The 15,413-nt window shown below is 35.2% G+C and overlaps 1 protein-coding gene across 1 annotated transcript in view; it reads right to left on the minus strand.

Annotated features, from left to right (window-relative positions):
• Positions 1-15,413, minus strand: part of LOC150101877 (serine/threonine-protein kinase ATR-like) — an 860,597-nt gene that overhangs the window by 439,303 nt on the left and 405,881 nt on the right. Inside the window, exon 26 of the mRNA XM_090399924.1 lies at positions 12,374-12,531. Within this exon, the coding sequence (XP_090256050.1) occupies positions 12,374-12,531 (158 nt within the window). The remainder of the gene's footprint in view (positions 1-12,373; positions 12,532-15,413) is intronic.

Below are 15,413 nucleotides of genomic sequence, written 5' to 3' on the forward strand. Positions count from 1 at the left end.
CTAGTCACCCACCAGCCTGATGGAACCTTGGTTTTCTCAGTCTATAGAAAACCCACCCATACAGGCAGATACATTCACCAACAATCCCACCACCCCTCCTCGCAACATTATAGAGTCATTAAGACACTACACTACAGGGGGGCTAAACTTATCTGTTCAAATGACAATGCCCTAACCACAGAACTAAACCACATTCTCGACACTTTCTCTGCCAATGGCTACCCCGCCCAAAAAAAATCCAAAAAATATTGAAACCAGTAAACTTATGTAAACCCCTCACACAACAAGGATTATTCTAAATGCATCACCATACCTTATATCCGAGACACCTCGAAAAAAATTACAAAAATCCTAAAAAAACATGACTTAACTTGTTGTTGTCTTGTCCTTTGAAGAGTCTTAGATGTTTCCATGTACTCCTTGTACTGCTTTGGCTATGTCGATGATTTTGTTTGTATAGAGCTGTTGTTCAGGATTAGGATCTATTTCTTGCAAGGCTGCTGTAACTGCTGGACAGGTAAAGATGTGAGTGGGTGTCAGTTCAGTATTGGGACAGTTGTTGCAGTCTCTATATGTTCTCGTATAATCTGTATTGATCTTCATTACTCTATAATGTCCTGTTCGTAGTCTAGCTATCGTGGTGGAAGTCTTTTTTGTCAGCAGTGATTTCGGGAATTTGATGTTGTATCACTGATTTCAGTGGAATTAGTTTAGCTTTTGCTAGTGCACTGGCATCAGCAAGAGTTATCATGTGAGTTTCTTAGTTGAGTTCTCTGGCCTCTTTTGCTAATTTATCAGCTGCTTCATTGTAATCAATGCCTACATGAGCAGGAATCCATTGTAAAATGCAACTTTTTCCTAAACACTTTAGTTGATTTAAGAGTTTATGGATATCTTGTGTGAGCTTGGTATTGCCATTTTTAATTGCCTCCATAGCTATGAGTCATCTTGAGTCACTGTAAATTATAATTCCTTCAGATTGTTGAGATGATGATAGTTTTAAGTAGGCTTCCAGTGCTTTATTTGTTGTGTAGAGTTCGCTGGTAAAATTGGAAGCGATTCTCCCAGATCCAACTTTTATTGAAAGTTTTTCACCGTTCAGGAGTAGAAGGAGAACAACAGCGCCTCCATTAATCATATTGGTGTCTGATGATCCATCGGTATAACAAATAACCTGTTTGGAGGATGAAAGAAGGTTGATAGTATTTAGGCCTTTTTCTTTGAGCATTTCCTTTGGTTCTTTTTTTGTACAGAGTTTGGTAAGGTTTAAATTTATGGAGGTATTTGAAGGTAAAGGACTGGAAAATAGAGGTTCTTTGTTTATGTGGGCATTTAGCTGATCAAGACCTATTTCTTTCCTGATAGTGTCATCATATTGTAAAGTTGATATCTGTGAAGTCTGCATTTCTGATTCCAATGTTCATAAGTTTTTTGGGAGATATGATCACTTTGGTAGCTTCCGATATTATTTATGAATTTTATGGCAGCAAATTTTCATCTGTCCTCCAGCAGGTCAAGCCCACATTCCTGTTGGGCTCTGATGTTGTTAGTGAATGAGACTGCACCAATGATAATCTTGGATGCTTTTGCTTGTATTTTGTCTAATTTTTCGTTTACCGATGAGGCCGAAGGTGACTAGATAGGTGCTGCATATTCCATTATTGGCCTTATTAGTGTAGTGTTAGTAGTTTTGAGGATTTTTGGCTTTGAGCCCCAATTTGTTCCACAAAGCCTTTTCAGTATATTTAATTTTTTTTTAGAGCTCTGTTGGATGTGTTAGAGATGTGTTGTGCAAAACGTAATTCCTGATCAAGCATAATACCAAGGTATTTTGGATTTGTGACTTTTTCAATTAGCTTGTTGTTGATCATGACTTTGGGATTGTAGGAATGTCCATTTTTCCTGTCTGTACTAAAGGTACTTAGTTTTCTTTTGTTTGGGTTGATTTTGAGTTTAAGTTCATCTGACCATTTGTCTAATCCTCTCATGGATTTGTTTAGAATCTCCTCTGATTCTTTAATTTTAGAACTAGTGTGCCAGATGGCTATATCATCTGCATAGCAAGTTACTTTTGTATCTTCTGTAAGGTAGGGATGAATGTTATTGACATATAGAAGGAATAGTAAGGGACTGAGTACTGAGCCCTGGGGAACACCAGCCCAGGTTCTCTGCTCATTTGATATTGCTGCATTGATTCTGACTGATCTTTCTTTCTCTAATGAAATCAGCAATCCAGATTAAAGCGTTTCCTCTAATTCCAATATCATGTACTGATTGTATTAATTTTTTGATTCAAACATGACCATATAAAAAATTGGCATCCCTTATCCGCTCTACTAAAGACCACCTCCCCCCCCCTCCCTTAGACCTACCTGGTGTATACCAGGTCCCTTGCAGCTGTAAACTGTCTTACTTTGGCCAAACAGGCAGGACGGCAAATATCAGAATTTCAGAACACAAGGACTACATCTGGTTTCACCAATACAGCCACTCTGGTCTTGCTGACCATGCACTGGATACATGCCATAGAATACAGTGGAAGAAAGCCACAATAATACACCGTAGTAAATACAAATATGAAAGGCTTTTCATGGAATCAGCTTCAGCCCTAAGAAACAATCCAAACCTCAACAAATTTGGCTGCATGAGACTGCCTCAAATTTGAGAAACCTACATCAGAAGACCTTCAGCCCAATCGCCGAAAAGAATACCAACATTGCCTGCTAGGGGGCACCATCAGGACTTTAGGAGAAATAATAGCTTCCTGCTTCTTCCTCACTTACTGTTTGTTGTGCCTGCATGCATGTGTCTTGTTCTTAAGTTTCTTGAAAATGACAACGTGACGTTGCCGAAATATTGAAGTATATTAAAATTTATTTTAATGTATATCCTAGTTGACGTTGTAATTTCCTTATTAAATTATTTAGTAAAAAATGCATAACCAACGTCTAAGCCTTTCCACGAGAGTTATGAAAGGTTATGAATGTGTGAGTGAGTAAAATGGTCACGACTCTTTTAATACAAATTTATTTTGTATATATGTATATATAAAATAAATTTGTATTAAACTTTATATATACTTTGTTAATAAAATATATAAAAAGAAAATTTAGTTCTCATGTATGCAGACAGGGAAACACCAAATACATAGGCCTGGGGAAAGAACCTGTAAATTTAAGGGAAAAATATATATGTAAGAACCTCTAATAAAATTAACTTAGGACTTGAGTCTTTTCCAGTGAAAATCCTGTTGTTAGAAATGGCAGCATATTCTGCAAACTGTTCCAGCTCATGGTTCTTGACGTAATTTTAATGTTGCTTGTAATGAACAGCTGAAGATTTACTGGAATAGCCAAAGCAGGATAAATCACAGGGCACAAGAGAGATGAAACATTAGGGAAAGCCAATAGTAAAAACCTGTTTTTCACCAAAGCCAGAAATGAACTCTTATGGACTAGGCAATATACCATGTGAAGAACTAGAGATTTAAGTATCTTTACAATACATTCAGACATGACTTTTAACATAAAGAATGTCTATATGGGTGGACTTCCTCATGGAAGGCTGAAAGATGAACTCTACAGATGTTGAAAGCTTTGCTGATGAGCAACTTGCTGAACCATTAATGCCAACAAAAGCTAATACCAATAAGAAAGTATTTTATGTGCTACATTTCTTGCTGCCCAAGGCAACAGTTAAGCAAAGGCAGTGAACTTAATGGATGCAAGGATTCCTATAGTGCCAGATTTCTGACAAAGATGAGAGTGAGATTGAGCAAAACATTATGACTGATATATGTGTGTGCTCTTATCTTTTGAAAATCTGAGAACTGAAGTCCCAGTTTGGTCTGATAAAGAATAAAGAGATCCAAAAAGCATAAATGCTATGAGTATGAGCTATTTCTTATATAAACTGTATCTTGTGATGAACAATGAAAATAGGCAGGAATATGGAACATTAACTACATTTTCAATGGAGAATTTATAGGATAAGTAAAACATTTCTTTTTTTATGACTCCTACCCACAAAAGGCTGTAAATCTATGGATATAATAATGCTACAGGTGAGAAAATTTTCATTTTTTTACATGCTGCAGAAACAAAGTGGCCCAAACAAAGAACTTTTTTGAGCTATTCTTGGCCTCCAATAAGAGGGATAGTAGTCTCACACACACACACTCACACACAGGGTGATAAAACTCATTAGAACTGCCTAAGTATATCTAAGATGAGATAAAGGCTGCTGTTTCTAGGAAAGTGGTTATCAAATCAGCTAACTTCAACAAAGTAAACAGATAAGTAACAATTCTGAGTTTTCTGGCGATCGTGCGTTTGGAAAGTGCATGTGTTCAGGTGGAATAATGTTTTAAACTGTAATTTGCATCATGACACTATATATAGTATCTTCATATAGAGTATATCTTGATATGATTATTAAACTGCATACATACATGCTGTTATCAAGCTGAAACTGTTGTTGATGTTGGTTGGACTTATGGCCAAAGTAATTAATGCCACGTGAGCAGTGTATTATGTTGTAAATTGTGCATGTTCTCTTGGTTGATTTACTTTCCTGCTCTATGTCAAGCTGTATACAGATATACAAAAATCTCATAATCTGCAAACAAGAAAAGTTTGAAAGTATTTCACTGTTATTTAGTAGCAACTCTCATGTCTGCCCACACAAATGTTCAAAAAGACAAAAATCTGTTGTTCGTGTCAACAGAAGAAGCAAACAGTACTTGCCAATAAAATAAACTGGTTATTAACACGTTCACTGCCAACTAAGAGTATACTCGTAGTTCGTATATGAGCTTCACAAGCCAACTACGAGTATACTTGTATATAGATTTACCGACCTCCTATGCCAAACATGAATTAACCCTTAGTATAATTAGCTTAATTTGGACCCTTGGATTCTGAATAAAGTGGAGAGCACGTCTGGGGGCTTGTTAGAAGGGAAATAATGTCAACTAAAATATAGTATATTATATATGTGCCTCAGAAGCCAACTAAGAATATACTCTTATGTCAATTACCTATTGACATAAGAGTATATTCGTCCTCCTATGCCAAGCGCGAGTAAATCTGTAGTATAACACGTAATTTGTAAATCAATTTAAAACTAATAAAATCAAAAAAATAATAAAAACCAATCAATAAAATAAAAAAATCAATAAATAAAATAAAAAAAAACAATTTATTCAAATTAAGAATGGTACATTTTAAAACAATTTTCCACACAATGGTGGTTTTTCCTGGCAAACAGGACAATAATAACGTGTTTCGCATAGTTGTTTGTTTCGTGTACACACACGGCATAGCTTTGTCGGGCGATTCTTTTTTCTGTCGGTGGTAAAATTTCCAAATAATGAAAATCCCAATTCTTCCTGATATTCTCTGATGCTGTAAGCTCATCCATTCCAACAAAAAATGACATAAATTGATCTCTAAATTTTAACGCAGTCATTGCATTTCCAGTAATCCTGTTATAAAATTTATGCACATTTCGAACATATACATCAAAAAAGCATATTGCCAATTTCTTTGGCCATCTAATTGTCTTTCGTAAGGTGGAATAATAAGAAAGCATTTGATCAGAAAGATCGGTGCCTGACATACCCAAATTATAATTCCTAACGATATTTGGTTTTAACTGAAATTTACCATTCCGATTTTGCACTTCAACCATTTCAAATTTGTGCATATTTGAAATGGAAAGAACTTCCCTCTTATCCTTCCATTTGCTGACTACAACAGGACCTCTTCTTTGCCAGACAAATTCCCCCTTTTTAGTTTCTTCTAAATAACATCTGGTGGATTGTTTTTCCTATTATTTCTCGGTGTTTCACATACGTATGTTTTTCTATCGGTAAGCGATTATGCAAGAGCTACAGAATTATAAAAATTGTCCATATGCAATACATAACCCCTGTCTAAATATTCTTCCATCAAGTGGAATACAATATCATATGCGTGACCCATTTTCGCTGAAGATGATTCAGATTATCTTGTACAAATTTTTATTTTTTATCACCAATCCATTCAATTCACATAGTTCATAGAATTTCATGCCATATTTGTTTTTTGTTTTTTATGTACTGCCGAAACACCAGTCTACTGCGCCACAACACCATTGACTCATCAATACATAAGTTTCTGTCTGGTGTGTAGCTATTTCGCATTACACTATTAAAATGATCTAGGAGTGGTCTTAATTTGTGCAATTTATCATTAGCTGCTTCGGAATTATCTGTGAAATGCAAATGATGCAATAAAATTTGAAATCGATTTCGGCTCATTTTAGAGCGCCAAAATGGCAAATTGTAAAGTTGATTTGTGATCCAATAATGCTCAACAGATGGTAAAGCTTAATAGACTTTTTTTGATCTGCACTCAGCTTTGCTCAATATTTTGTAAAGCATATAAATTGGTTTGTTCTACTAAAATTGTGAGAAATTCTTCAGAAAAGTTCAACTAACCTTTTGATACTGAAATTTCCAGTGTCAATTTTAAAACCTGCAGTTTCAACAAAGTCAAATTATGGGGGCTCTTGTTCTGAATTTTCCCAATAAGTAGATGTTGATGTATTTGGCTGGATGATAACTTCATCTTCAAAAGTTTCTTCATCATCTGAGTCACCGCTAGCGTCATCTGTAGGATCATCTTCGGAATCGGAACCAAATATTTCATGAAATTCATCATCATTCATATTAGCATAAGCTTCTACTTCTATATCAGTAAGTTTTCTTTTACTGGCCATGACAAAATTGAAGGTTCTTAGAGACTAGAAACTAAAACTATACTAGACGCAATAAATAGCATCGTCAGTGCATGTAATATATAGGTGGAAGTGATACAAGATTACTCGTAGTTGGCCTATGAAACAAAATTCTATCTGATAAGCTGGCTACGAGATTACTCGTAGCCGGCTTATCGACCTTGAAGATGGGGGGGGGGGGGGATACGAGATTACTCGTAATTGGCGTATGAAACAAAATTCTATCTGATAAGCCGGCTACGAGATTACTCGTAGTGACCTTAAAGACGCGAAAGCACTTGGCGTGCTGGAACAAACTATGCCTGAGAAGCATGTCAGCAAACATGTTAATGAGCTGCTTGTATGAGTGAATGTGGATAAAATTTAATGTTTAGCTTCTTTAATATTGAGCCTTCATAGCTCAATTTGTTCTGATGAAAAACTGTTGCAAGGACCCAGGTTTGAATACTGTCTAGGATATGAAGAACCTCATCAGGATTTTGCAATTAAGGGTGAGTTAATCACTCTCGAATAGAGGTGACAGGGTTTTTCTTTCCAGAAACTTGTTTTTTTTTTTATTTTGAAACAAATCAAACTGGCCAGGATAACACATTCAAATCTACACACAAAAAATCTACAGTTAGGCATAAGACTGACCACTTTATCCTTAAATTACTAACTATTATAATAATGGAATTAACTCATGTAAATTATTCTTTATTCATAGAATTTTCACCTGAGTATCACAGGCATCATCAATACAGCTAAAAGGCTAATTAAACAATAACTGTTATATTCACAAAGCGCCACCTAAGTAGCTAAGGTTAAATTTCCTAAATTTATTTAATTATTATTATTATTATTTATTTATTTATTTTTAAGAATTTAAATTTAATTATTCAATTATAATAATTTAATTTTTTTTTTTACTTTTTTTTTTTTTTTTTTTTAAATATATATGTATACAATTATATGTTAGGAAAGATTTGCTGCTTTATAAAGTACATCTCCCACAAGGGGGAAAGACGTAGACCATTGGATCTGTTTAGGTTAGGGGAATGAAGTAATGTTTCACATGTTACTCTGTATAGCCTTCCATTAGGAACCGACTTTTGTGAATGACTTTTGTATTGTTCCACTTAACTCTTTGTCTGGTGTTGATGGCATGTTCTGCAATTCCAGACTGTTTGGGTTCAAGGTACTGGATGTACGACTGGTGTTCTTCTAACTGGACCTGAGCAGATCTTCCCATTTGCCCGAAATATGATAAGCCACACAAGCAGGGAATCTGGTAGACACCTGGATAGCTGAGATATGAGAGCTTGTCCTTTGGAGACATTAGGAATGTGGAGATTTTTCTGATGGGTTGAAAAGCCACACAGATATTTAGTGGTTTTAGCACCTTAGCTATGCATTCACTAACCCTGTGTACATAGGGATAGGTATACGTGTAGGTTCATCTGTACTTGAAGAGGATACTGGAGCACAACTACTTAAAGCTCTTTTTATGAAGGACTTCTTATAGCCATTGGATATGAAGGAGGAATTAATATACTGTAATTCTTTTTGTAAAAGTTCTTCTGAAGAACAAAAGGAGTTGGCTCTATAAACTAGTGTTTTTATAGTATCTGCCTTTCGGCTGGGATGGTGATGTGATTCAGCGTGGATGTACTGGCCTGTATGAGTCTCTTTCCTATAGACTGTGAATTGTAGATAACCATCTGGATGGCGAAGAATTGAGAGGTCTAGAAAGACCAACTGCTTATTTACTTCTACTTCTAGGGTGAACTGGATCCTTGGATGAAGTGCATTAATTTTTGAGAGAAACTGTTGTAGTTCTTCTGAGGTGCCCTTCCATATGGCAAAAATGTCGTCCACATATCTGAACCAAATGTTAGGTCTGGGTGTAATGTTGTCAAAGATACGCTGTTCGAAATGCTCCATGAAGTAGTTGGCAATAGCAGGAGATATTGGATTACCCATTGCTGTCCCTTCGATTTGTTGGTATAACTGGTTTTTGAAGGAAAAATAACCGGACTTTATTACAAATTCAAATAATTTGACAGTGTCTGGAGGAAATTCTTGGTATAGTAATTCAATGCTGTCTGTCAACGGAACATTCGTAAATAGCGAAACAACATCTAGACTAATCATAATCTCCGAATCTTCTAGATGCAGATCGGAAATTTTATTTCTGAAGTTCACAGAATTTTTTTATATATGTAGCAGTTCTTCTAGTTGAAGAAATGGGTAAATTTGACAGAAAGTTTGATATTTTGCAAGTGGGACAACCTATACAGTCTACAACCGGTCTTAATGGAATTCCAGGCTCATGTACTTTTGGAAGACCATATAATCTCGGTGGGTGCCCGAAGGAGGTCTTTAGCGTTTTCTTTTTATCTTCATCCTATATCGATATTTTTTCTATGAGGGCATTAAGCTTTTTTATTTGACTACCAGTAGGACCTGAAGTGAGGGGCCTATAAGTCGAATAGTCGTGGAGTAACAGTGATATTTTTTTCTTGTATTCTCTTCTGTCTTGGATGGCTACAGCCTTCCCTTTGTCAGCTTTTGTAATAATTAGGTTCTTGTTATTTTTTAGCGATTTCAGCGCTTTTTGTCCAACATACGATAGGATCGGCTGCTGAGGCTTGGTGTTAAAAAGAATTTTTGCACACTCGAATCTTGTTCTGTTAGCAGTTTTTTGGGGGTAAGGATCGAATACCTCTGTCTATACTATGGAAAAAGTCTATTATGGGTACTTTATGCAGAGCAACAGAAATATCATGCCCTTTTGACAGAACGAAATGTTTGCTGTCTGTCAGTGGGCAGACTGATACGTTGATCACTACTCTATCTGTATCAATGACAATATTACTTTCCTCCAGACACTGTCAAATTATTTGAATTTGTAATAAAGTCCGGTTATTTTTCCTTCAAAAACCAGTTATACCAACAAATCGAAGGGACAGCAATGGGTAATCCAATATCTCCTGCTATTGCCAACTACTTCATGGAGCATTTCGAACAGCGTATCTTTGACAACATTACACCCAGACCTAACATTTGGTTCAGATATGTGGACGACATTTTTGCCATATGGAAGGGCACCTCAGAAGAACTACAACAGTTTCTCTCAAAAATTAATGCACTTCATCCAAGGATCCAGTTCACCCTAGAAGTAGAAGTAAATAAGCAGTTGGTCTTTCTAGACCTCTCGATTCTTCGCCATCCAGATGGTTATCTACAATTCACAGTCTATAGGAAAGAGACTCATACAGGCCAGTACATCCATGCTGAATTACATCACCATCCCAGCCAAAAGGCAGGTACTATAAAAACACTAGTTCATAGAGCCAACTCCTTTTGTTCTTCAGAAGAACTTTTACAAAAAGAATTACAGTATATTAATTCCTCCTTCATATCCAATGGCTATAAGAAGTCCTTCATAAAAAGAGCTTTAACACGTTCGCTGCCACGCTACTTTGGCATGATCTGTTCCCCTACGCCGAGCAGTTTTCCTTCTTCAAGGTCAGTACGATAATCTCGTTACCGGAGGTAAACGTCCTACGAGTATACTCGTAGTTGGCTTGTACAGAGCATATACGTTCTATGGGAATACACAGTTTTGAAGCTAGCCCCACAAGCCAAGCATTTTCACTTCTTCAAGGTCACTACAATAATCTCGTTCCCGGCGGTAAGCGTCCTACGAGTATACTCGTAGCTGGCTTGTGAAGCAGGTTTACCCACTACGAGTATACTCGTAGTTGGCAGCGAACGTGTTAAATAGTTGTGCTCCAGCATCCTCTTCAAGTACAGAAGAACTTACACGTATACCTATCCCTATGTACACGGGGTTAGTGAACGCATAGCTAAGGTGCTAAAACCACTAAATATCTGTGTGGCTTTTCAACCCATTAGAAAAATCTTCACATTCCTAATGTCTCCAAAGGACAAGCTCCCAAATCTCAGCTATCCAAGTGTCTACCAGATTCCCTGCTTGTGTGGCTTATCATATTTCGGACAAACAGGAAGATCTGCTCAGGTCCAGTTAGAAGAACACCAGTCATACATCCAGTACTTTGAACCCAAACAGTCTGGAATAGCAGAACATGCCATCAACACCAGACATAGAGTTAAGTGGAACAATACAAAAGTCATTCACAAAAGTTGGTCCCTAATGGAACGGCTATACAAAGAAACATGTAAAACATTACTTCACTCCCCCTAACCTAAACAAATCCGATGGTCTACGTCTTTCCCCCTTGTGGGAGATGTACTTTATAAAGCAGCAAATCTTTCCTAACATATAATTGTATACACATATATATATTTATAAAAAAAAAAAAAATTTTTTTTAATTAAATTATTATAATTGAACAATTAAATAATTATTATTTAATAATTAAATAACTAAATAATTAAATTTAAATTCTTAAAAATAAATAAATAAATAAATAATAATAATAATAATTAAATAAATTTAGGAAATTTAACCTTAGCTACTTAGGTGGCACTTTGTGAATATAACAGTTATTGTTTAATTAGCCTTTTACCTGTACTGATGATGCCTGTGATACTCAGGTGAAAATTCTATGAATGAAGAATAATTAAAGAATAATTTACGTGAGTTAATTTCATTATTATAATAGTTAGTAATATGTCTACTAATGGTATTTCCTTACTGAAACCTTAAATTATGGTTAAAAAAAAAAAATCTTGGCAAGTACTGGGCCCAACATCTATACATACTGCTGATTATTAAACTGTCTATTATTAAAAAAATAATATCAACAATATTATTTTTGCTTTTGCATTTATTAATATTACCATGGAAGATATTGTGTGTGTGTGTGGGGGGGGGGGGTTATGAGTGGGTAAATGTTTATTTTTTTTATTTTTTTTATTTTTTTTTTTGCTACTTACAGACTAAGGAGTCCTGTAGCAAATAGTAACTTTAAGTTGTTAGAAAAATTCGAACAAGCTCTTGTATTAATTCTTTAATTTCACACACAGAGGTGTAGAAAAACTAATATGTTAATATAACAGTTTCACAAAACTATATAAATAGTTTCAAAATTTATTACAAAAATATTTTGTAACAGCATAACAATAAACTATCTTTGCAAAAAAGAGATATTCAGTAGCTCTCCTTGAATACATTCATCCAGAATATCATCAGTGAATTCCAGGGCAGCCTTGAAAATCAACTGCTGGAAAGCAAAAAATTTTAAAAAATACAAGCCACCATGACAATAAGAATGTGCATTTCGAATGGCATTCTTGTATGGTGATATCATTCACATTATCACAACTGAAATAAGAGCAGTTTTTGGAATAATTGGGAGGGGGGGGGGCAAGTACAAACTTTCTAAAGTACATAACAATTCAGAGAGTTTACTTAATATTATATGTAATAATTTTGTACTATTCTGAAATATTCTGAAAAATTTTGTCAACTTATATAAACTATATAATTTTGAATCATTTTGCTTATTTTGCTACATAAAAAAGATCAAACTAAAATGATATGATAATTTTTAGTAAAGTTCATTATAAAATCTCATTTTTCACTGAAATCTGTGAAGTAGCTGTGTCATGATTATTCACTTACTTGTGTACAAAAGTGTTCCAAGCTTTGCAACATATCTCAGGAAATCCACTGTCGGTAAAACGAAGAGCAATGCGTAATGTTGCCATTAGTTTCATACGAACAGTTGTAACATGCCGTTGACCCATCAGTTTCATAATAGATACAAGACTTTCAAGTGCCTATTTTAAGAAAATCATTTCAGATGAATCATCAAAATTGCAATGTTGCAAATAGAAATACATAATAAAACACAATTACAAAATCAAACCATTATTAAAAATATGCATATGTGCCAAATTCTTTTCTTATTTAGGCAACTTATTTTATGTAAATGGCACAGTTAATATTCAGATTTTTCCATTTAAATTCCTAATTAATTAAAATTTAAATTGAAAGTTATTATTTGGTCCTTTTCATTAAATATTGAAACATACTATTTGATTTTCAAGACCATGGATTTAATAAACATTTATACAAATTGTCTACTAGTTTCGCTAGCTGTAACTGTCTAGCTTTGTCAAGAACAGAAAGGTTATGCTAGTATTAAATGCAAACAACAAAAGAATGAAGTAATGGTTTAAAAACAGTCAGACAAATTGGAGAGCATGCGTGACATCACACGCATAAGGCTTGAAGACTTAGTTATTGTTTTCAAGTCGCGTTTTATAATTTTTCGCATAATTTAGTTCCCGTTAAACAACCTGCAGCAACAACCTCGGATGACCCAGTACGTATCATCCATTGTCATAACCTACGCTGGATCAGTCTCCACCAAAATAGCAAGAATCATGAGACCTTTTAACATCAGAGTTACTTTTAAACCCACCACAACTACAAGACAGTTATTAAGATCCACTAAGGATAGCGTCACTTTCTACAAATACACAGGTGTTTATAGCATACCATGTACGTGTGAACATACCTACATAGGCCAAACTTCAAGAAGCCTAGCAATTCGAAAGAAGGAACATGTCAGAGACGTCAATCATAATAGAACAGACACCTCAGGGTTTGCACATCATTTCTCAACTTCAAACCATTCAATTTATTTATTTATTCGTATGTAGTTTCCTCCCTATTTCTCCCCGTCCTACTGGGATGAGTTGAACTCATGTGATCAAGTATTTATGATTGTAGATCCATGTGTGTGTTCACGGGGCTGGTTTGCCTGCTTGCAGGATGAAAAACCCAAGATAAACTGGTGGAAAAAACCCTGCTGTCCATGTCCGAGACCGGCTAACTTGGCTATGGCTGAGGAAGATCCTTAAGCTCCTCACGTCATCGACGGGAATCGACCTAGGACACTCCTTCCCCAGGCATATGGTTGCGAAGCGCATAGCCACTAGGCTAATCACGCAGACAAAACCATTCAATAGATTGGGACAACAGTTCCATGACATGTATCAAAGAGGATTTTAGATGTAGAACCTTTAAAGAAGCTGCAGTAGTCCTATGAACAGGAAATAATCTCAATAGAAACCAGGGAATAATATTAAAACACATGTGAAAAAATCTGTTAAATTCATTAAGTTTAACAGAACTAAATTACGCGAAAAATTATAAAACGCAACTTAAAAACAATAACTAAGTCTTCACGCCTTATGTGTGTGTGATGTCAGATGTGCTCTCCAATTTATCTAACTGTTTTTAAACCGTTACTTCATTCTTTTGCTGTTTGCATTTAATACTAGCATAACCATTCTCGTCTTGACAAAGCTAGACAGTTACAGCTAGCAAAACTAGTAGAAGATTTGTATAAATGTTTATTAAATCCACAGTCTTAAAAATCAAATAGTATGTTTCAATTTTTAAAATTTAAATTATTATTTAAAATTATATTTTCTTTAAAGCAAAATAAATAATAATATGCTATGAGGGGTTCCAAGCCTTTGACCACCTAGAATCTAGTACTGTGCATAAGTGAGATCAAAATCACATAGAAATCAGCTTTATCAATGCAACTGCACTAAGAACAACTCCCTCTCCCAGATATTTATATCTAGAGGAGGGGACATTCTTTAACTTTTATCCTAATATTACAACAAGTAAAACAATTATAAAGTATGCAAATCCTATTACATTATTATGTCCTACTGTTTAATAAATGCACCAGAAAGAGCATTATATTTGTTCACTTTAGAAAAGTAGAAGTTCCATAAAAATAAAAAATAGAAATAAACCAACAGTCGGTATAGACAAAGTCCTTCAGTCGGAAAGACCTGGGTCCGATTCCTGTCCAAGACATGAGAAATCTTTATCTGGTCTCTATCAACAAAAGGTGAGTTAGCCAGTCTCACATGAAGGAAGGGGGTTTTTTCACCTGGAAACTCAGGTTTTTCGTTCCCTAGAACAGGCAAACTAGACCCATGAACACACACACATCTACAGACACAGGACACACTGGGAGGCATAGGGCCAACCACCTTATCCTCGATGCGGTCATGGTTGTGAAATCCACAGCTAAGAATCTTAATGGTTCATGAAAGATTAAGAAGAACAAATAAACCAAAAGTGTAATATAATAAAATAATAAGCATAAGATCAACAATAAACTAGCAAATGAATAATTAATTTTTCTAAAAAAAATTATAATGCAGGGTAAAAAAAAAAAATATCATCATCAAATTCCTGACATATACCCTCAAGGGATATACAGGATATGATAGTACTACATGAAAAATTTACATCATTACTAACTTCCTATCTACAATATTCCTCCAAATCAGTCTGTTACTTGTCAAGACTCCAACATTATCAGATCTTATATTTCTTCTATCGTCTAAGGCACTTCGTACTGTATCAATCCACCTATATCTTGGTCTTCATCAGGGTCGTTTTCCTGCCAACCTGGCAGAGAACACATGTTTTGCTAATCTTTCCTCGCTCATTCTATTTAAGTGACCATACCACCTGAGATTAGCTCTGCTAACGCATTCCTGGATGCTGACAATGTCAAGTTCTTTCCTAATATCCTCGTTTTTAATATGATATTGCCATTGATGCCATCTGTTCACACCCCTAATCTTTCCCAGGACTCTCATATCTGCGGTCGGTATAATAT

This window comes from Typopeltis vanoorti, chromosome 11, assembly GCF_054136105.1.
Source record: "Typopeltis vanoorti isolate ZY-2024b chromosome 11, IOZ_Tvanoo_1.0, whole genome shotgun sequence".
Lineage (NCBI taxonomy): Eukaryota > Metazoa > Arthropoda > Arachnida > Uropygi > Thelyphonidae > Typopeltis > Typopeltis vanoorti.